Below are 24,809 nucleotides of genomic sequence, written 5' to 3'. Positions count from 1 at the left end.
GATATATATGTCTTCCCCTTTATTTTCACAGTGAATTCTACTTTGATGCTCCCTTTATTTTAAACATCTTAATTTTATCAAATTTTCAATTAAAAAAAGAATTAAATCTTAAAAAAATTTAAAAAAGAATGAGTTATGTTATGAACAAATAGGTTAAGCATGTAATTATCAAGTTATTATTTTAAATGCAATAGATCTATAAAAGTTCCCAATTCTAATTTTTGAATTATTATTTTGTTTTAATTTTAACAGCAATTTGTTCAACAAATGAAGTTCCTGATGCTCCCAGTAACCTTCCAATAACCCACTTTTGACTGCTCATGTCTCCAGTGATGATTTCAACAAATAATAATAAGACGCAATTCTTCAAATCTCGCACAGAGTATAGCTTCTTAGGTTGTTTTGTGATGCTTTTGCCATCTGAATATGTATTTAATATGATTTATTTATAATCTGAATGATTAAATCAATTAATCAGGTATTATACATAAGCTACCAAAAACATCATAAACAGAAATACTAATTTCATGAAGCACCAATAAATGTATTAAAAATACAAGTAAATTAATTTAGATTTTCAGATAAGCAAATATATTTTAAACTTAAAATACAAATTATACACCATTAATAGAAATAAAATCAACATCTGATTAAAGTCAATGCAAGCACTTACTTTGTTTTATAAGATTAACATAAAAACGAAATAAATCTGTGCATTTCTTCTTATCCTTCATTAGATTTGTTTGAACAGTTGCAGATAAAGTTTGATTAGAATTTTCTTTGTCTTTAAATTTCTGACTCTCCTAATCAAAATAATTTACAATTTATCATGTTAAAATCAAAGTTAATAACAAAAATTCTATTATATTAAATACAAAAAAAAATTGCAAAAAAAAAAAAATACCTGTACAATATATTCCTTGATTTTACTAAAAACTATCTTCCATGTAATCCCAAAAACATTTCCTTGATTTGAGCCATTTCTTTTCTTAGCTGAATTTCTGTTTAAATATTGGATGTAAGATGCTTGCTTTAACAGTAACTTTAATTCATCTACTTTTTTCTGCAAATAATAATTTTTATAAATATACAATTATTTTCTATTGTAGTAAACATATTTCTGAAAAATGAAACAATTAATTAAACATATATATATATATAACAGGCATTTTGGAGATAAAAGGTGTTATTTTTTCTAATTAAACATCAAATAATTACGCTGAAAGGATTTCAGCTCGATTATTAATTTTATTTAATTTTTGATGATTGAAAAATAATTATTTATTCCTTATTCCAATATGTATTTCTGGAATAAATATTAGAATAAGTATTTGTACATGCAAATTTTTAAACGTATACAAAGAAAAAACTTAACCTTAAATAGATATATATTCATCCAAACATAATAAATCCTTATCATCATAAAAATAACTGGGTTATTATAACTAGAATAATCATGCACATTGTGTAAAAAAAAAAAAAAATCACATTTTTGTAATTAATTTACAAATAATCAAAAGTATTTTAAAATCATAATTGAAATATTTTTGTATATCAGTGTCTCAGTCTAAAATAACATAAAAATCTTTTACACAAAAATAAATGCATTCTATTTGCATTTGTGCTAAATACAATGAATAATGAAATTGTCCAGTACAATAATCAAAATTTTATATGTTTAAATGAATCACCAACTAATCATCAACTTCTGTCCATTCAGTGAAAAAGACAATAGTAGTAAAATTCTCATTTATCATTTTTCATCAGCATTAAAAACTTAAAAACAATATGTTCAAAAAAATAAATGCATTTTCATAAATAATTTTCAATATTTTTTTTTTCTTCTTCTTCTTTTTCTTTTCTTTTTAGAACGTCAATAAGTTTTCTTCTTTTTAATTTTTTTATACAAATCTTAGAATGAATTGTTATTTTATGGCAAATTTAGAATTACTCTCTGAAATTGCTGATATGTTTACTTATCATTATATAATTTCTATAATTTTTTTATAGTTTGAATGCTGGAATGCAGATGCTAAACAGGATATAATTGTAATTATTTTCATAAATTCCTTCTGAAATGTTTTTTCTACTATTAGAAGAAATAAATTTAAAATGTCGTTATTACATGTTAATAAGCAATTTTTTACCAAAAGAATAAAAAAGGGAAGGGAAAAAAAAGAATCCTAAAAATTAAATTAAAATTCAATGAAATTAAACTAAAAGCTAAATTTCATATAACTACTGGATCTACAGATCCATTTAGATATAATAAATTTAAAAAGATATCACTGATACTACAATGTATTATTTATCAAATACAAAAGAAATACTACTATGAAAAATGTTACTATAACAAATGCTACCAGCATGCCAAAGCTTATCATAATGCAACAAAGAAAGCAATATATGTAGCCATACATTTCTTGAAATTCTAAAAGCCAGCAGCATTTTAGAATATAAAACTATAATGTTCATAATTTAAAAAAAAAAAAAATTGTTTTTAATTATAAAGAGAAATTTAAAATGCTAAAATTTAGTAACAATTTAACTGTTTAATTACTATTACTAAATATAAGTCTTATAAGAACTGTCAAATAAATACTTTTTTTTTAAATTAACAGCAACATAAGAACTTTATAGAAAAATATTACTTTTCTTTCAGTAACTTTTCCTTCAACAAGTTGTTGGAGGCAGTCTTTTAATCTTCTCCCTATTTCAGAGTCACTCATTCTGCAACTAAAAAACGGTATATTAATATTTTTAATTTCAATTTCAATGTTTGGAACGGTTAATTTTCATAGATCAATAGAAGCAGTTCCGAGATAAAGAGAGGTGAAAAACATAATTATTAATATGACAATCATCAAAATGTGTATAACTGCTCTAAATACAACAGAAGGAAGAAATCCCCTTTTTTTGTCACATACAATTACTGCATAAGACATTTTGTACACATTTTTGGCTATTGTTAATAAAAATGAATCTGGAAAAATTGCAAATTACCATATACCATAATCAATTAAATGTTTTCAATATATTCACTGAAGACAGCTAATTTTAAGAGATATAAATTTTAAATTTTATCTCAGTTTTTGGATAAGAGAGACAAATTACATTTTTTTTTCTAATATATGTGCAAAGTACATAAATACAAAACCAACTCATTACTAAATAACTTTAATAAAACAAACAGGTTTTAGTAACTATGTAGGTAATAATGTAGTTAAGAATAATTTAAAATTCTTAGATTTAGCAGCTAAAAAATATATTAAATAGAAGCTATGACAAATTTATAGCATATAAATTATATCAATAATAAATAATTTTAGAATAAGAATTTGTAAATAATAAAATTTATAAAAACATTGATTTAAGTACATTCCTTCATCAAGAATGAATTTTTTTTGCAAAAAGTATTAAGCTAAACCACATTGAATATGCTTTAAACTATAATCAGTGATAGAAAGAAATTTTAATTAAAAGATATTTATATAAATAAATAAAACTTTAACATGTTTATATCCAAAATCAAAAGACTTTTTACTATACATGGAAAATAAATACTAGTGAGTGTTCAATGAAGGAAATAGCAGTCTTTTATTCGCTATACAGCTTTAAAATAAATCCTCTCACAAAAGACACATTTCGATATTAACATTTTAGTCACTTTCCTCTTTATTTCAAAAGCATCCTGAAAAATTTGCATTAAGTTAAGTTAAAATTTGCTAGTTCAATATATTTATGTAAAATTTTCAAAATACAGAATTGTTTAATAGTTCATACAAAGAACCCAAAACCAAGTGAAATGGGGGGAGGGGGGGGAAATCATGTCAATCTAATAACTAAAAACTCATGCAATAAAATAACTTTAAAATTCGATCCAAATATAGAAATTAAGGCAATTTAATCATCTTCACACATATAATTGCTACAGTATATGCATTTAATCGATTTATTTTCATTCTTTAGAACTTTTAATATCTCTGGTATAGTAAAACATATCAAAAGTCAAAAAGTCGGTGTTATCAATATTATCCCTACGAAATTACTGTATAAACAATTTATATTAAATTATATGATCTCGTAAAAAAAGGGAAAAAAACGTACTTTTTCTCCTAAAATGCACTAATAAAGTCTTGAAACTATTTCATTTTATCACAGTCAGTATAAGCCGATTGTCTGACAGAAAATGTCAATATCAAAACAAATCAAAGCCCCGAAATTCCGCGCGTGAAACAGCTGTTTACATTTTGTAGCAATGCCTTACTGCCATATCAATTAAATAAATTCACCTTATAAAATATATTTCTCATTTTTTTTTTTTTTTTTTTTTTTGTATAGTTAATCATATAGTTCAGACATAAGTAATTAAGTATAATTTTATAATGATTTCCGAGAATAAAAATCTATGAAAACTAAATAATTGTTAAAACTGCGTTAAGGCAAAGACAAAAGATATAATGACATTACCATAATTAAATTTTCCTCTTTCGGGATACTACGTCCTAAAAAAAAAGAAGAAGAAAAAGAAAGGAAGAAAAATTAATTAAATTAACTTGTCGTCATAATAACATTATAATATAAAGTATTCATCTGATCTAATATGATGACTCCTTCCCCTTTCTGTAGTTAATAGTATGGTATACTTCGTTCGTTTCTAGAATTGAAGCATTTGAAATTTGAAGAATTAATTTATAACTGTCTTGTGTATACAATAAAACTATTTTAAATGTAGGATTTTATTAGACTGTAAAATGTTTGATTATACTTCACTCATGTAATAATAAGAAAATTAGAAATAAAAATAAAGATGCAATATACATCACGCCTAATTCAACTTAAAATTGTTCTTAAATTAGCAATTTTAATGCCAAAGCATTGCTACATAAAAATTTTGGCAATAAACTCTAATAATTAATTTTAATAAATACAAAAGAATTAATAAAAACTTACAGGAATATGAAAGTATGCAATAAACAGGTTTCTTTTTTCAATGCTGTTTATTAATTTCAATATCAGTATCCCTTTCTAATGGTATTAATCTAACCATTAAATGTTAATAATTTTTTAGCTTTATTTCCTTACTTATTTTTTCTGTAGATTCTCATGGTCGACTTTACAATTAGGTGAACCTGCGACCACTTATTAATGAAGGAGGGGGATCGATTTACATATGAAAAGGTTTCTGCTTACCTATTATTCGAAATAACCTTATAAAAGTATATGTATTAACAGTATGCCAGCGATTAATCGCCAAAGATCGCAAAGTTCTTTCGTAATAAAAACCATCAAAATTTTTACAAAGATGAAATTGATTAAAACAAATGGTTTGTGAAAGATTCTCTTGATGTGACAGTATTCATTGAAAATGAAATAGCAGCTACTCTCATATTCCTATAATCAGAAGAACAAAAGCAAATAATAATTTCTCCTATCATTTAAATTCAAATATTGAACTATTGCATTTAAATGCATACCAATGATTAATTGATGATTATATAATTTAAAAGGAACTGTAAAAGTCATTTTTGAAGGAAATTTTAATATATTAATTAAATAAATTAAATGTTTGGATCGAAATTATCTATATTTGGATATATTATGTGAATTTTTAAAAATGTACGAATCGTTTTTCTTTTCTTTTTGTCTGCCTAATGACGTAAGTACACTAATGTTTTATCTCAATGGTGCTCAAGATATGTATGCATCTTCATCACTACACCAGTGTCTGTCGTTTCTAATGGACAAGTTCCAAAATTGATGTTTTATATGAACAATTCCTCCAAATATAAACTGTAAATATCTGTCAGTTGAAACAAAATAAAATGAAAAACAGTGACATAGAGGAGTTTGTCAGGATGGTTTTAAAAATAAACCTTTCACACAACTTTTGTAAGTAATTGTATTAACAATATACATCAATTTGAGGGAAAAAATACCATTGTTGAAGATTTTAAATCCTTACTATCATTTTAAATGTCTTGTTAATTTTAAGCAACGAATTTGTTTTATATTAAAATTACATTAGTTCATCATTGATTATAGGGCTTTAAAAATTTATCAATTACTATATTATTATTAATTTATTACTAAGATATACACAAAAAATAATTCAAATTAAATGTGAACTTAATCATGTTCAACAAAGTTTGGTTTATTACATTAACATTCTGTTTCATGGATTATCTTTATCTGTTTGTTCTGTTAACGGATTGTCTTTATCTGATATGTTCTCATTAATAAAAAGAAAAATGCGTCAGAACACCTTAGACAATTGGCCTTGGAAGTAATTAATAAAATCCCTAAATGTGACATTAAATTGTATACTGAGGGCAGCAAAATTGACAATTTTGCTGGTAGTGGCATCTATATTGTAAATCTTCAGTCTAGTTTTTCTCTATGCCAATGAAATCTAGACTTCTGTTCCGTTTTCAGAAGCGAACTTCTAGCAATCGATGAGGGACTTAAGAGCATTTTATACGAAAATAATTATAAGAACTTTTAGATTCTTACTGATAGCCGCAGCTCAATGGAACACCTTAACAATCCCTTAACACCCAAATAGCAGAGAGGCCTGCAAAGAAAGGAAGCAGCCTAGAGACTTCCATCTTCTGCTGAACTCACATACATAGAACTCTTCTCTCAGGCGAAATTCCTAAATAAGAAGAATTGGATGGTAACCCCTACTCATGATTGGAATAGGGCTAATAAGCTGGGCCAATCCTTAATTCTTCCTTGTGATAGAAAAACCAACACTTGTCTGTCGCGCCTTGCCAGTGCCCACCTTAAATGTCTTTTCTTTTTTCAGGGTGAAAAATCTTACCTCTTTGCCCGAAATGCTGCCAACATCGGGCCTCTGCTGAACATATTCTAGACTATTTAGGACTTCTTTGGGGAGAAATTTATTCTTCTCCCTTCCTCGTTTTTGACTTTCAACGGATTGGCCCTTGCAACGGATTTTTGGATTTGGTCTAAGTCAGACCATGGAGCTTAGCAACAACATTCCGCTTTTATTAGTGTTATTTTGGGACAGACATGGTAATGCAGAAAGTATGCTCTGATGATGTGGGTAATATCTGAGCAAACATTTCTCAAAATTTGCACACCATATCAGCAGAAAGATGCACGTTTGACCTTAATGCATCATACCATGACTCTCCGATGGAGTTCGATATTAAACTTCTACCTCTCCAACTCTAAAAATAAGACTATAATCTCACTCTGTACTCTAAGAGGAGAAAGTAAAAAAATATTAAGATAAAGGTAAAAATAACAATTGAAACAAATAACTTTTCAACATAAAAGATTCTTTCTAGAATTTTAATTTTTTTTTACAAGTTCTCAACCAGTTTTTTGCTGATGAAGTCGGATTGGAATTCTTATTTCATTTGTAAGTTTTTTTTAGCAAAAGAATCATTTAACCAGTTAACTGTGGAATTTATCTAAGTCCAATTCTTTTTAAAGTCAAACAGTGATGTATGTATATATTGATGTATATCTATACAAATAGTTACATAATAAATATCTAAAAAAAAAACATTTATTTTTTATTAAATAAAAAATTACACATCGTCTGCACCAAAATGAAATTTTGGATTGATATGTATATATGTCAAATGCACTTAACTGATAAAAAAGAAATAACAAACCTTTTTTTTTTTTTTTTTTTCATAAGCAGAATATTTATTGAGCAAATTTATATGTACACATATTCACAGTATTTGAAATACATGCTCAACAGGTATAGAATTCCTTAAGTGAACAAGAATAGTACAAATGTGTAAATATTTTATAACAAATGACTAACAGATTTTTCACACAAATGCCAAACAAAAAGGTAAAAATGCAGTGAGATTCAACAAGTTAGAGAATTTTGCAAATGCTTTCAACAATTTTAATGTTGACTCACCTCTGCTACATAATAATGTATATATGATTTAAATAGCACATTAATATCAAACACATAATTTTAAACTTTTGAAAAATTGCTTATACAAAATATGATTGCTAATCTTGTGCAAATACAACATCAGTTTTAAAAATACAACCTCTCAGGTACTAAAAAACTTTAGAAAACATTTTGAAATTCCAAGAGTCAGCATCTTGCACTAATCACAGAAAATAGAATTTCTCAAGGCTAGAGTGAATCTGCATCTAAAGCAAAATTAGCATTGCTTTTTTCCCCAGACTGAGATAACACTAAGCAAGAAAACAAATGCAGCAAATCATATAAATCAAAAGCACAATATATTATGCAAAAGTATAAAAACGGACACTGTGTGCACATGTGGACAATAAAAAATCTTCCAGTAGAAATCTGGGAGACATATAAAACATTTAAAATTTCACTGTAAAAAAAACATTAAATGGTTCATAAAACAATCAGCATTCAATGATGGCTTTTACATTTTTACTTTAGTGTTGATGAGTAGATAAAAAAGAAAAGAAAAAGAGAAAAAACATACCCAAGCACCATTATAAAAAATAAGTATGCAACTTGCTTTGAAATAATACAATAATTCACAAGTCTTTTCTTTACGTATATAAAATATTTAAAAAAAAAAAAAAATTGAGAAAAAAATCACTTTTGTTAAACGCAAACAATAACACAATAGCAATTTTTCAGCATTACATTCAATCTGAATTTTCTCTCTCTATTAATATATAAATATAATAATGATGCAGAACTATCCTACATCAGTACAAAAACTTAACAATAATTAAATAATATAGAAATCAAGCAATTAAACAAGATAATCACAAAATTAAATGTGATATCTAAATGAAAGGCCATTTATTAGTATTGCAAAAATCACAGCTCATTAATTTAGATTCCATACACTTCTCAAAAAGAGACTTTCCAAGAAATCGATCCATTTGCTGTACAATGTAGAATTATATTGCAAAGAATTGGAAAATTATTACAAGGCTAGCAAATCATCAGTTTGGTCATCAAGGAAACAATCTTTTTCATTTATTTTCCGTTGATTATGCACAAACTGTTGAATATCTTCAAGATCTTCAGGTTTAAATCCCATTCCAAGCATGGGGTGAGTTCGGGAATGAGCCAATCTGAAATTAACGTATAGAATTGCTTTATAACACCAGCGATACAACAGTTCAAATAAAAACTCTAGTTCTCATGGGTTACACACATAATACATATAGAAATTAAACTAATCCATTAAAATATTTTTCAGAGTTGCTTATCACACTGTTGATAGTTTGAATTCTTCTTAATATATCTGGAAATATACAAATAAAATCAAATTATCTTTTAAAGACCTTTAAAAAAGATTTCATAAAATTACATCTAATACAATATAGATTAAATGATAAAGATATTTCCTAGTAGCGAATTACAGTTTAACTATTAAAATGAAATTTTACAGTATTTAATATTTTCTTCAGCATGATTATATATTTTCATTAATATAAAATAGACTAACAAAGGAGGGCATGAGGTTGAAAATTGTGTTTGGAATGAGATTTATATAATGGAATATACATTTAGAATGTTCATTTGCAAAAATATTAAAGTGCAATAACCAGTTAATTTCGAGAAAATGACCCTCAAACTTTCAGTATAGCTTATATACTAATAAAGTGTTACCGCTGCGATGCCAAGGCGCGAATAGTATAGTGGATAAGGCACTGGCACACAGTATTCACAAGTTCGGTTCTGGGCTAATATGTTTTACCTATTATGCAAAAATTATTTAATTTTTATTTTAAGATTATAATTTAATTTTTAGAAGAAAAATAATTATAAGTATGAATTCGGTTGTTTAAATATTCAGAATTACTTAAATTAAATTAACAATTTAAGGATGGTTTCAATTAGTGTGATACTCATCTTTGAATGGAAAAAATAATAAAAATGCATTTTCTCTTAATACATAAGTCATAGCTTATTTTTTAAAAGAAAAGTAATTATATTCATTTATATGGTTCTTTAATTATAATTAACATTTAATTTTAAAGTGTCATAATAATTATAAATATATTTTTAGCTACAAAAATATTTTAAAACAACTATTTTTATCTAAATATCATTAAAATTTTTGGATTTCAATAATGATAAATCATTTGCTATATCCCAATGAAGCTGCATTTATATCCAGAATCAAAGAGAGCAGTTCAAATTTTAAAAAATTATACGAGAAAAAGTAGAAAGCATTGGAAGATAATTTTAAAATTTTAGTGACATACAATATGCTTTGTGTGACATGCTTGGTAAACGAAATTTGTTTTTTAATGAATTCCTTTAAGGTTTTCGTGTGGATAATCATTATTTATGAATTGTGCAAGATGTCAAAATATATTTTGTTTGAAATGTTTTTACGATAATTACTATTATGTCTCTTCTATGTAATAAAAAAATTAATGAAACATTTTTATGGTGACAGTAATTTAATTAGCATTTCTCACCATTTAAGTTATATTTGTAATTATTTTTCCTGCTTAAAAATAAAATTATGATTCAAGTAATAAGACAATGAAAACTTATTTCTGAGAAATATTTATTTTGAGAGCTTTTATTTTTGATTGATAAAAGAGTTACATATGAATTAAAACCGTCTGTAAATTCATTTAAATAATTTTTTTAAAAGAAAAAAGCAATCATATGTTTAATTTTTTATAAATTATATCTCAGGTATTTAGAGAAAATACATTTATTTTTCCATTCAAAAAATGAGCAACATATTAACTGAAACTATCCTTAAATTGTTAATTTAATTAATTAAAAAAACACATTCCTAATTATAATTATCTTTCTTCTAAAAATTAAAATCCATGAATTAGGAGAATAACTATTTAATTTTGCATAAAAAAAAAGAAAAAACATATTAGCCCAGGACCAAACTTGGATCTTGTGAATACTACATCAATGCCTTATCCAATATACTATTCACGCCTTGACAACGGCAACAATTAGTATATAAGCTATACTGAAAGTTTGAGGGCCATTTTCTCGAAATTTACTAGCTATAGCACTTATAGTATCATTACACTAAATTTTATCCCAAACTCAATTTTCAACCTCGTGCCCTCCCCTTGTAGGATACAATTTGAATACTGGAATAGATTTGGATATAAAATAAATTATAATACATATATAATTTCAATGTTTTTGGAAACATTTTATAATCCATTCACACTTAAGAAGTATTTTTTTCTTGGCTTCTGCCATTAAATTTATTAATAGCATTATTTTGTTTATCAATTATTTATTCAGCTTCATCACATATACAATCCCTATGGGCAATGGAAATTATCCATAAAAATTGCAGAATTATAGCTCTGCCTGAAAATATTTTACTAGCTTGTTTCTACGTTTATAATTGAGTGCTTATTTTTTTCACAATGATAGCTCAATAATAATGAAAATAATAACAAATAAAAAGAAATTGAAAATTAAATTTCAAGTTGTTAAGTGAGAACATTATTTTTTTAAGTCATGTTGTATCAGTCCAAAAGAAAAACAACATCATGTTCTCACATGACTAATATTTTGCAACATTTAGAAAAGAAATGGTTTTTGGCCATCTCAAAATCAAGAAGGTTTTCAAATATTTTTCTCAAGGACAGAATTTTTTTTTTTGTGAAAAAGCAATTTAAACTGGTTTGAAACATGATTATCAGATTACACAAGCGTCGATATTTAAAAAACAATGTTTTTTTTCCCCCTATTTCAAGATTGTTTGAGCTCCAAAACTTCATTTGCAAGCTAGAAAAATTGAAAATTAAAAAAAAATTATATTATTATATACATGTTTCAAGTTCATTCCCATTTTCTTCTCTGCATTTCTTCCAGCAATAACTTCTTACAACACTGCCTTTTATTGGCCAGACAGAAGAAACAGGTACATGAAAGACTTTTACACCAAGTTGTAACTTTTTATTGGTGATAAATCACCAAATGTAACAACTTTCTGCACCATTTTGTAATAACCCTGAAAGCAAAATGCCTCAAAAGTAATAAATCGTCAATTTTCTACCCATGCATTTTATGGCTTCAAAAACCTCAAACCAAAACAACACACGTCCTCACATTATAAAAAAAATAATAATAATAACAATGAAAGTAAAAGGGACAGAAAATCTTTTGCCAAAAGTCACTCATCATAAAAAGGCATTCTCATTTTCTTAGAAGTCACTCATCATTTTTTTTTTTTTTGGAGAATTAAATTTAAATCGTATTAATTTGTAAAAATATATATATTTCAGCAATTTACATTTCTCAGCAGGCAAACTGTCACTGTCTGTCTGATGAGGGGAAAGGAGAGTCTATAAAATATATGGATTAGAAATCATCAGTTAATTTCATAGACTGCCAGTTTGACAAATGGTCATTCATATATAGACAACATAACTACATAACCAAGCAATAACCACTTTGGAGGGTGTTCCAATGTATCCAGCAAATAGCTAACCACTTGAATGGTTAGTCAGCCTAGGTATCAAACGAAACAATCACACTTTGGGGCTTAATATTAAGGTTGGCAGCATCTCCAGAGCCAGAAACAATGATAATATAGTTATGTTGGTCACATACCAATGATAGGTCATAGTTCCCACAGGACAACTTAGTGCACAAGTAATTTTGTAACTAATTTTAGCACTCATGTTGCCATTCATAGTAATCATCATTCAAATAAAATGGACAGCCCAAAGTCAAGTCAGATTAGCAAACATACAATTATAATTACTCATACACATGCCTTATTTAAACTTAGAAGGTAAAAAAGAATTTAAATAAAAAAATATTTAATAGGTCCTCATGTAGAATATTAAACATGAAATTTTGTTTTTAATATCCAACATATCATCATTAAAAGTCATTTTAATCAGAAACATTTTTAAATGCAACTGCAGTAGTTTTATGAATTACATATTCATTATTAATACTTACAGTTCAACATAGAGTTTTATAGTATACTAAAAATCAATAAATTATAGAGAATATAAGAAATAAATTTAAAAAAATAAAACAAATTTTATTTAAGCATTAAAAAACAATACAAAATATATTTAAAATTCATAACAGATGCTAGGCAAAAAAGACAGCAAATGAAAATTCCTTTATACCTTAATGAAAATCTATATTCAAGCAATCATAAGTTAATGAATGAACTGAAATAATTTTAAAAGATAATTTGTCATCAATTTTAATCAAAGTAAGGATAGCAATATAATTTGAGGCAGGCAAAATGGAATTCTTATATTTTCATAACTGAAATGTTGATAATAGTAAAAAAATGTTTCAGATGAATCTCTGTGTTTGAGAACTTTTTCCGTCAAAAAGATATCTTTGGAATTATGCCTCTCTATTTGTTTAAGTAACGGAAAAATGCAATAAGCTAGATTGATGATGATGAAATTTTGACATGTAATCTTTTTCATGTTTGGCTAACCTTAAAACTTGTTGATATGTGTTAAATTTTCGAACAAGTCAATTAACAAACAATTAATAATTACTTCTTACCTTGAAAAACTATCATCAAGATTTTGGTCATTTTCAAATCCCTGCAACAAATTGGATTTGTTAATTCATTCATAAATACATCAAACATTAACACGAAATTTGATCTTATTAATGCTGGTGTATAATTGCAGAATAATTATAAATTCATTAAATTAAAAGTAACAGCAAACTTTAATTCAAAACTTTTAAAGAATTTTCTTTAATTTGCAAAACATGTTATATGAAGTATAATTTAAGAAGTTTTAAGATTATATCCATTAAAATAGTATTTAAAATATTTATCAATAATATAAAATGCATTATAATGTCAGCTGAAAGAAAAGCCTTTAAATTGTATGCAGTATAATTATAGAAATTGCTATATTTCCTTACAACAAATTTAAAATAGCAAATCTGAAAATTATAAATACATATTCATATTTGATCTTTTTTTCTTTTTCTTTTTTTTTCAAATTTAATGAAATAATATGAATAAAACTCACAAGTTTCTTCATAGTTTCAGATGCTGAATGACCATCTATACTAAGGTCAATTAAAGTTCCTTGTTCATCTACGCAGGAATTTTTATTATTGCTGTTGCATTCAGAAACTGCAGAATTGTCTGAGATTTCCAATTTTATTTTTTCCTGCAAAAATTAATTTTATCAGATTTTAAAAAGTGGAAAGTTATTTTGAGTTATACAGAATGCACAAAATATATACTTATAAAATAATTCAATCATAGTATTTATTATATAAGTTATAAGTAGCCTTTAGTGACCATAGTTTGTTGGAATAATAGTTACATTTAATTTAAATTAAATTTCTTATCCATAATTTGATATTTACAGTTTTCATTGTAAAATATTTTTAAATTTCAAATTGTGATAGATATAAGTTTGTGTTGTTATAGCAATCTCATACCAGATCTATTTATTATGCACACAACCTCCTTAAAAACATCAAGTCATAAATTATGATACTTGCATGAAAAACACATTTAGCCATATTGTTTATTGTTACTTCACTTTCTCATTCTTCATGTAAAATACATATTTTATTACAACATCAAAATGGCGAGGTGTATTTTATTTGTATGATATGAGCACAACTTTTTCTTTTCATTACAGCCAGTCATCCCATTACCACAGAATTAAGCAATATAAACAGGGTTTATTGTGTATATGAGCACACCTATTATCATTTTAACTGTACTGAAACATATGATGAAGAAAGAGGATGAATAACTTGTATAAATCTTTTAACAAATTGGATACATTGCTTAATATTCTAAGAGGATTTATTAAGAGATTCAACAATTTAATAAAGTTAAAATAAAAAATAAAAAAACTTTCATTTTGACATTGCTAAAAAATATTTAAAAAAAAAATACTTCATTCATCAGTTTTCAATGAATAAGAGGGGAAAAACATTTGTGAAAAAATGAAAATAATTAAATATCATAGTAACAATGAAAAGTACAGTAAAATTTAGATATAAAAATATTTAAAAGAAAGATAAAAAACTAGATAAAAAAATCTGTAACACCTAATTTCATATTATGAAATATATAAAGATGACATGAAAATCATTTCTGCATAATTATAGTTTGCGAAAATGGAAAAATGAAATCAAGTTTTAATTTATTTTTAATTAATGAAAAGCATTTTTTTAAGTGCTATATGGAGTATATTCTTGCCATCTAAAATATATTGGTACCTATTTTGTAGTTTCATGGTCTTCTATAAAACTCTAAAAAACATGTAAATTTTCACTTTTTTTTTTATTAAAAGAGACTATTCTGGAATATTCTCCCCATCATGCAATATACCAAAGAAATTTTCATAAGTACATTAAATTGATTATAGTAAATATAATCATTTTTATGTGTTGATAAAAATATAAAAAAGAATAAAAACAAGATGTAATTATGATCAGACAAAAAAAACTTTTTGGCTCAAAAGATTTCATGCTTAAATTCATCAGCTATCCCAAAATTTCATTGAGGCTAAACAACAAGTGCTTAAATAAGTGCAAATAACATCTCATGCAGGTTTTTTTTTTTTTTTTTTTTGCCCCTGCGTAATGTTCTCTACAAATTAAAGGACATTTTAAATTTTTCCTGATATTTTTATTTAAGAAGACGAATAATCTTCTTTGGCATTTGATTAAAAAATTTTATAAAAGTTTTTGAATAATAATTTAAGTAGATTCTTTCTGAAGATAATTTTTAGTTTGATATGAACATAGTACTGCCTAATAATATCTATTTTCAAAATTTGTTATTATTGCATACTTCTTTGATAAATATTAACGTAAAATCATTACTGCATAATCAGTAATAAATATTAATTTAAAATCGTTACTGTATAATCAGTAATAAATATTAATGTAAAATCATTACTGCATAATCAGTAATAAATCTTAATGTAAAATCATTACAGTATAATCAGTAATAAATATTAATGTAAAATCCTTACAGTATAATCAGTAATAAATATTAATGTAAAATCATTACAGTATAATCAGTAGTAAATATTAATGTAAAATCATTACAGTATAATCAGTAATAAATATTAATGTAAAATCATTACTGCATAATCAGTAATAAATCTTAATGTAAAATCATTACAGTATAATCAGTAATAAATATTAATGTAAAATCCTTACAGTATAATCAGTAATAAATATTAATGTAAAATCATTACAGTATAATCAGTAGTAAATATTAATGTAAAATCATTACAGTATAATCAGTAATAAATATTAATGTAAAATCATTACAATATAAGAACACTCATATTAAACAACTCATTTTGCTTCAATAATTAAATATTCATTAACACCTTCCTTATGGTATATATATATATACAGATTAATTAACAATGTAATAAAGAATGTGTACAAATAATATCAACATACTTCTCCATTTTGACTAGATCTCTCTTCTTTGGCACGTTCCCACAACTCAAAAGCAATATTAAAAGCTTGAGATATAGTTAATGCAGCAGCCTGTGCAATTTTACGTTTTGAACATAAAAATGCATGACATTCTAATGTTTCATTTTTGTTTGTCCCAATAAAAGCTACAACACGGTCATAAGTGGCATCCGCAGAACAAAATGAAATTCTGGAAATGAAATAAATAAAAAAATTTAATAAAAATGTATATCATCAAAAAAGAGAATATTGATTATAATTGGAAATAAATTGATTATAATTGGATATAAATGAAACAGAATAAATATTTTGATTTAATTTGAAACTTGATTTATTCAGCAAATTTGTAATATATTCCATGATATTCAAATATTTAAATTTAAAAAAAATGTCATGCATGTGTACTAGATAATTTACTAAAGAATATATGAAATATAGACTCAAAAATGTTTTAAGAAACATCAAAAGAAATTTTTCATAATTTATTTTAAAGAAATTTTTAAATTTTTGTTTACCTATTTATTAAATTAAAAAAATGGTTAATTTTTATTTGCACAAAAAGATTAATTACTTCAAATTTTAATATAAAAAGATGGTAGAAGATCTTTCATGTTTAATTTTATAACTAATTTTGTAATTAATAATTTAATTTGCTAATTCTGAAAATTCTTTTAATTGCAGACTTTCTATCCATTTTATGCAATTTTAAAGAATAACAAACCTATATATAGAAAAATCCAAGTGCTTCTCTCCAGTGCTAAGATCTCTAGTAACAATTCCTTTTGGATTTACAGTCAAAGCAACTCTTGGAAGTTTCTTGGCACTTGACTTAGCCTAAAAATGTTCAGAATGAATAGCATTAACACTATTTCATTTGAATATTTTTACACATTGACAACCTGGTTCTAAATATCAATAACATATTTCTTTTTTTAGATATATTTTAAGGATGACAATGAGCTCCTTAAAACTATAATTACTACTATTAAGAAACAACAATTCCAAATTTACGCTAAGAATTTCAAATAAAAGAGACTTTTAAATGAAAAAATAAACTTTAAGATGGGAATTTCAAAAATAATTCATCTCTACTTGATATTTTGAACAGACGTGTTTCTTAAAATTGTTGAGAATAATAATTAAAATGCAACAATTTTTTTTGTTTTAAATTTTGAAATTCAAGTTTTAATAATCCATAAAATGTATTGACAATTTTACTTTAAAATTTATACATTTATAAACCTGAAAAATGAATTAGCAAGATATTATATTAATTACAGAATAAAATATATATTATATACAGTTGTGCCCACATAAATCAAACTTTTTTTTAATTAAAATTTTGTACATTGAAAGAAATCAATTGTATAAATAATGACAGAATGAATGATGGTATTGAATTCAGCCAAATTTTTTACATGTGGGCAAGAATTTAATTGTGGCTGATTATGACCCTTCCCCCTTCAATTAAAACAGATTGGAAAATAGCTTTGATCAAATTAAACTACAGATTATGAAAATTGTAAAAAATATGGCAAGGCATTATTTCAAAACTATCTGATATGGCTTGAGATTTATTTCTAACATTTCTTGAAGAAATTTTTACCTCCAGTTAAAATTAAATCTTAATTTGAAACAGCTTCATTATAAGATTAAAATAAAAGAAATATTAATTAACCAAATAACAATTCAAATGTCACTTTTTGCACAAGAAAATATTTTTCATAATACATTATAAGCAATTCCGCAAATTCAATATATATTTGCGAACATTTTTTTCAAAAACTGTTTCAAAAGTCTACATTTTAAAGTCTTTTAACTTTAAATAATTAATTATGCAATTGTATTTAGTAAGAAATGAAGCAATATTTATATGTATGCATCAAAATTTTTTCAGGGTCCTACAAATTCAATATATAGATGTTTGACTGAACACATTAAATATAATTCTGCATTAATAGTTTTTAAAAAATCCTATAGCTTATCTTATGGAGTATAAAAAAGTAATTAGATAGAATTTTGAGAGAACTTCCCCAATAACAATAACCTTATCATGATAAAGGAAATAATTCCATTAAGTTTTATAAATATTGCTTTAAAAAAAGAAAAAAGAAAAGAAAGAATGAATAAGTAAAAAGTCTTGCTTTACTTCTCACCATTGTGATAACTGCTTTAATAGCATCTGCAGTTGTTTGCTGATCATTAGGCTCATCTACTAATGTACTCCCTAAATACTTAACATAAAATGTGATTCCATCTAAAACAGGTTCTTTAATTGAATCATCCCATTCTTCAGGCAATTCTATATGAAAAACAAGAACATGGTCAATAGTTGAGTTTAAAGACTTTACTAAAATGTTAAAATTTTTAATAAAAATATAATTTAATATTTGTAATAGAAAAAAAATTATATGGTTAACATTATATCACCTGGCATCAGCATATTGGCAATGCCAGATGGTCAAACTTTCGTATTTTATTTATTTATTATTATGTTTTGTTATTTATTATTATTATTTATAAAAATGATAATTACTTAAATAATTAATAATTAATTTTATGAAGATGCAAATTCATAAACTTCAAAAAAAAAAAAAAAAAAAAAAACCCTTTAAAAACTGCTGGTAAAAGCCCTACTGGTGCCAACCAAAAGAATTCCGATCAAATGTGGGCGACATAAATATCACTAAGTGATTTCCATACTTTATTTTCTGCAAATTTTAAAATGTGTTTTAAAAATATTATAATTTTATTATTACATTTTTAGACCAAATAAAACATTTGATAATGCATATTTTAAGAGAGGAATGATAATAGTAATGAGAAACTAATAATAAACGTACCAACTAAATTAACAGGATGAATAATAAGCATATTAATTGAAATCAGACATTGTTTCATCATATGAAATAGGACTAGGAAATACATTCTCAATATCAAATTAATATATTTATACAGCAAAAGAATTCCTAAAATAATTGCAAATGCAGAAATGAAGTGCTAATTACTCTAGATATCAGTAAACTATTTAGTACTGGCCGCCTTTGGCAATCTTAATGCTTGTTAAAATTTTCAATCAAATATTTTATGTAACTTGTCTTTCAATAGCTTCTTCATCAAAATATTTTTAAGCTTCAGATTTTGATAGTTATATAATTCACTCATACTGTTATAAAGGCCTGAAGCCATAATGTACTATGTACCTTTCTAATTTTCTGTCATCTCCCATAAAATTTCAATTTTAAGTTAAAGTGGAAATGATTAAACTGCAATTAATATAAGAAAACACTTTTTACTGAAACCAAGACTTTTTATTTTATATAAGTATTGAAAACAGAGTTGTTCAGCATTTAAGTCTTATGTGCTCAAGAATTATTCAACAAAAGTTTCAGTTTTTAGTTTTACTTAAAAAACAATTTAAATGACGTGAATAGTTATGGAATAACTAAGGATCTATAAATAATATGGAACTAAGGAATGTTTTATTTTGTTTCAGTATATAAACACACTTCAAAAAATCATCAAGTCTAAATTTTATACATTCCTTTGGTCCTAAGGCTTTTTAAATAAATAGGTAAATGTTTGTATCTTTTGCGATCAAATCTGTTCAATTTATAAAGTCTTTATTTTACATTTTTAGAACAATTACCATTTTCATAATCTTAGGCCAATCACTCCTAAAAAACCTGGAAGATGATATGCTTATCTTTTTTGAGATGATCGATAAAGTGATCTAAAATCATCTATTTTTATAGAATAGTGGTATTCTAATTTTCATAAATTGATCTACTTTACTATATGATTTAGTTTATTGCAGTGCAACTTTTTTTTTATTTAAAAATTGACATATTGAATATTTTGTTAAATATGACTAACAGGCCAGAGGATTTGTGTAAAAATTTTAAATTCATAATTTATCAAAGCATTTATAGACTCAAATTACATAAAATATAATTATTTACTTCATTTAGACCATTTTATTAGCAGATGCATGTCCCAAATGAGCTAATTTGAGAGATTATCCTGTATATATTAAATTGTGTTCGACTTCAATAAAACTGTTTTATTGAATAAATAATATCGACTTTGTAAAAGCTCATATAAAACTTTCCCTTGCATTTCATTTCATACAGACACATGCTGAAAATGACACTTTTATATATTTAATTTGCCATAATAGTTGATTTATTTTGTAATTTGAGTTTTTGTCAACGTGATAGCAACACATTGATAAAAGTTAATTTTTTCCATTGATTTGTAACGAGCTCGTGTAAGTTAAATTTTATTTTTATTCAGTGCAAAACAAATTGTTAAATTTATTTAAATTAAATTAATTAATTTATTTATGTTAAAATATAATTAAATTATTATTTTAAAATTAATTAAAAATGGAAATTTCATTTGTTCATTATAACATTAGTATAATTGAAAAGATTATTTTTTAAACTTCAATATGATGTAAAAATCAATTTTGTGCTGCAATATTTTCGAAAGTTATAGCAGAAATACGCCACATTTCAAATTTCTCTACTCTAACTATAACTGTTTTTATTCACTATGGAAATTATTTTTGGAAAGAATAGGAAAACTTGCTATCACTGAAATCATCATTATTATATTAAATATATTTTTATGTGTTTGTATCCATTCTCTGTCCTCATTTTAAACAGAAAATGACAAAAAAATTTCTGTACTTACTTATGACTGAATTTGCAAATATCTATTTCAATTACTTTTAAATGTTTGATATTTGGTTTCAGAAAGTACTATATATTTTATGTCAAATCAGAAACACATGTAATGTTCATTAACATTTCAAAAATTTTTGTCTGCGAGTCAAAAAATATGAGTATGTAGTTATGTTTAATATCAATAATAAAAAATCAGTAAAAATTATTAGTCTATAAAATTGAGTAAATTAGTATATAAAATTGAATGTCTGTTTGAATCTCATATAATTCAATACAATTTGATAAATTTGAACAAAACTTAGCACATATTATGTCTTAGTATGTGGATGTATCAACAGCAATATTAAAAATTTTCTGTCTTTTTAAAGGAGGGGAAATGGGGGGGGGGATGATTTTGCATCTTTCTACCATAAGCCTTTACATAAAATTTATTTTCAATACATTATTTCACATATTTATAAACATTATTTCACTTGATAAATTTCTCAGTCTTATATATTTCATTATATGAGTTCCAAAGTTATAGTTTTTGTTGTTATGGCTTATCCCACCTGGTCGACAGTAACATCAAACCAGGTCCATGAACTCGAAGGCCTTCAAACAATATAGCACAGCCTTGCAGTGTGCTCAAGGTTTGTCTCCTAATTGACAAGTCATGAGAAAAGGGCTTAAATTGCAACTTCAAGAGGTCAAGAACCCAGAGGCACCAAAGGCTGAAGTCTGACTTTGCCTCATGCCTGAATTGCATTTAGCTGAGCATAAAGGAATGGCCTTCACGCCTTGGGTGACCTTACCAGGAGAATACTCTCCCAACATACTTTGCCCATTCCGCCCAGGAACACTCCCCCGTCGCGATGAGGCAGCAATGCAGGACTTTACGGGAGTCATAGTTTGTAAGATGTATTAATGAATATTTTCTTTTTTTAACTTTTCTCTGCTTTAGATTGTTATTCCTGTTAACCATTATTGACATATCATAAGATTCAAAATTTAAGTACCTGATTTTGATTTAATTAAATATTATACAATTTGAATGATTAAACTCATAAAATAGAATGAATATCAACATAGAACAAATCTCCAAGCCTAAAATATTTCCACGACAAATAAGTACATAAATAAAACCAAAAATATTTCTCATTTATTCATATCAATGTATCTTGATTTATATGAGCATTACTATTCTTTAATGTACACATCATATTCTGCAACAAGAAAAATATTTTCACATTATCTACATTTGTAAAAGAGCAAATCTGTTATATTATGACATCTAGGTGTGTTATTATATCAATTATTTTTTTTAAAAATACGATTGTCTGAGACCTAAGATTTTTTAGTTTGTCTTCACTTGATGTTATTTATCACTGAAAATAAGATTTAATCTCTTAAAAAAAGCCAGGATGAACTCAAAAATTCAATATTCTCCAATGATCAATTGTATATTAATAGCTTCAATGGGCTTTAGACTTATATACACACCAAATTTGAGACTAAAAATGTGAATTCAAAATCCTTTGATGAGTATAGTCAAGGACTTTAAAACCACTTAAAGAGTTGTGTATAAAAATTATATAAAACAAAACTATACACGTTTATCTTTTTCTTACCTACATAAAGAAAAGTTAAATGCTGGTGAAATAGCAAACAAAGGATGCAGATAAAAATAAATATTTCTTTGTAAATTAAAGGGATACACTTTTTTTTTCTTGTAATTAAAAAACTTCTAAGAATAATTTATGCCAAATTAATTTATACTAGTCTCTGTTGTTGACTAGCTAGATTGTTGCAAGTACTATGTATGAAAAATTTCATTTCAATTTTTTAAAAATAAAATGAATCTTATTGATTCCTTTAATAATTATTTTTAAATTTCAAACCTTTTATAAGTACATGCTGTTTTGTTTATTACATTATTCTCTCGCTAATTCTTGTTATATGTCACCTTGTTTAAAATTTGAAAATTAATCTGCAGTATGAAATTATTGGTAAATGAATCAAAACATAAAATATACAAGATTAATAATAAAGTCATTTGGCTTCTGATTTTTTTTTTTTTAGCATACTGAATAAGTTTCATAAATTTTGTAATATATAAGGGAATTTTTATTTCTTTATTCCCTAAAAAATTCAGTGCACTATAATAAGAAAGCTAAAATTAAAAGCTTGATGCAATAATTTGATATACTTAATTATATTGCAAAAAAATCAAAAGTATTCAGAAATTTGAAAACGATATAATAAATTTTTCATTGATTACTTTTGAAGTTGAACTTCACTTTTATTTAGTACAGCCTACTCTACAAGGGGGGGGGGAAGAAATGCAAAATCTTCATATTTTAGTTATTAAGAATAGAACCTAAATATAGGATAATATATCTGTATTTATAATGAAAAAGATTTGGATTTCATCACAGTATTATTAAAGATATTATTATTAAAATATATTTAAAAATATATAATAAATTTCCAGAAAAAGAACAGAAATTAAATTATTTTCAGTGAAAAGATAATTTTTTGAAATTTTAAGTTGGTGTAGAAATTACTTTTGTGCTATGATATTTTTAGAAATTATTGCTGAAAAATGTTGAAATTTTGCTCAACTTTTAATAATTTTAATTTCAAAAAAGGTAGGGGGAAGGGAATAAAGAAGCTATAAAGTGACATTTCCCTTTTTCTCCAAAGTATGTTTGCATCATATTTCATATCTTTTAAATCCTGCAATCTTTTTCATACAATGCTAATAGGTACCTACATTGTTCCATAATCTCTACTGGAAGTATTTAAGAAAGGATTAAGAATTATTTTAAGTCGTATTATTTGTTAATACAAATTCGTGAAAAAGTATAAACTGCAAAAATGCTAATTTTAAATACATCAAAAATGCTATCTAAGTGAAATTATGTGGATCACTATGAGAACACACCGCAATATATAGAAATACATAAATACCTAAATTTTACCGATAGATAATTTTTCACGTTTCCTTACTGCCGATTACATTAATGTTTCTTAGTCAATGATAATTGTACGATATTATATATTTTGGAGGAATTACGGGCTTCTTAGGCTAAAAAACAACGTTTTCCTTAGACCTTAAAAATATTTCAAGGCTACAGAAACGATCCAAGGATAATCAATCTCTCCGTTTCAAAATTTTTATATTTAATATAAAATGGCAGTTATCACGAATTTATATTCATAAAATATGTAGATAGAACTGTAAAGGTTCACTAATCCATAGCGCCAATTTAACTGATGTCATAAGATAACTTGTGAAGTCATTCATTTTAAAAGCTTTAATGTAAAAAACAAACTCACTTTTATGTTTTAATCGACCAAATAATCCCGATGAGCCAACACGAACTGCTTTGAGAATGGACGCCATTACAGGAAGCTAATTTAAAAACGCAAATCAATTAATATTGAACTAAGGAGTTAAAAATTTTTCGGTTTCTCAATCCCAATGTGCGCTTTATGCGTTCAGCCATCACTCCACACAGAACAAAATCAAAACGAAAAAAAAAAAAAAAAAAACGAAACTCATTTAAAGGGCTCAGTTAGAGCACAGATGAAATAATGCTAAAATAAGGTAAAAAATAAAAAAATATCCATATTAAATCAAAATACAAATAAAAACTAATATGAACATTTCAAAAGTAGTTTTAAATATTAAAAAAAATATTTGATGAGACGATTTTTCCAAAAAA

General features: G+C 25.2%; 2 protein-coding genes across 3 annotated transcripts in view; both read right to left on the bottom strand.

Moving 5' to 3' along the window:
* The window catches only part of LOC129976379 (serine-protein kinase ATM-like), a 106,396-nt gene extending 102,167 nt beyond the window's left edge, over positions 1–4,229 (bottom strand). The window contains exons 1-4 of the mRNA XM_056089911.1: positions 4,108–4,229; positions 2,652–2,736; positions 905–1,063; positions 674–803 (exon numbers count right to left, since the gene is read on the bottom strand). Coding sequence (XP_055945886.1) covers positions 674–803; positions 905–1,063; positions 2,652–2,729 — 367 coding nt within the window. The 5' untranslated portion in view covers positions 2,730–2,736; positions 4,108–4,229. The remainder of the gene's footprint in view (positions 1–673; positions 804–904; positions 1,064–2,651; positions 2,737–4,107) is intronic.
* A 3,442-nt stretch (positions 4,230–7,671) lies between these two features.
* Positions 7,672–24,616, bottom strand: LOC129976328 (low density lipoprotein receptor adapter protein 1-A-like). 2 transcript variants are annotated; one of them, XM_056089841.1, is made up of 7 exons: positions 24,421–24,614; positions 18,565–18,710; positions 17,130–17,242; positions 16,391–16,598; positions 13,972–14,115; positions 13,490–13,530; positions 7,672–9,072 (listed from the first exon to the last, which is right to left on the bottom strand). In XM_056089841.1, exons 1-7 carry the CDS (start codon positions 24,485–24,487, stop codon positions 8,922–8,924), a joined length of 870 nt encoding a protein of 289 aa, XP_055945816.1. In that variant the 5' UTR covers positions 24,488–24,614; the 3' UTR covers positions 7,672–8,921. The 2 variants fall into 2 exon arrangements, with proteins under 2 accessions (XP_055945816.1, XP_055945817.1); XM_056089842.1 differs by lacking the exon at positions 7,672–9,072 and adding an exon at positions 9,109–9,245 and having other exon boundaries at positions 24,421–24,616.
* Positions 24,617–24,809: the final 193 nt, after the last annotated feature.

The sequence above is a fragment of the Argiope bruennichi genome, chromosome 7 (genome assembly GCF_947563725.1).
Source record: "Argiope bruennichi chromosome 7, qqArgBrue1.1, whole genome shotgun sequence".
NCBI classification, from domain to species: Eukaryota; Metazoa; Arthropoda; class Arachnida; order Araneae; family Araneidae; genus Argiope; species Argiope bruennichi.
This window is presented reverse-complemented; position numbering and strand designations above follow the sequence as displayed.

Bases quoted from the DNA above. Each gene is read 5' to 3' on its own strand.
- LOC129976328 (XM_056089841.1), bottom strand. From the start codon at position 24,487: ATGGCGTCCATTCTCAAAGCAGTTCGTGTTGGCTCATCGGGATTATTT. The intron at 16,599-17,129 runs GTTTGTTATTCT...TTTCATTTCCAG, and splicing joins TTGGATTTTTCTATATATAG to AATTTCATTTTGTTCTGCGG. The intron at 13,531-13,971 runs GTGAGTTTTATT...AATTTGTTGCAG, and splicing joins CTGAAACTATGAAGAAACTT to GGATTTGAAAATGACCAAAA.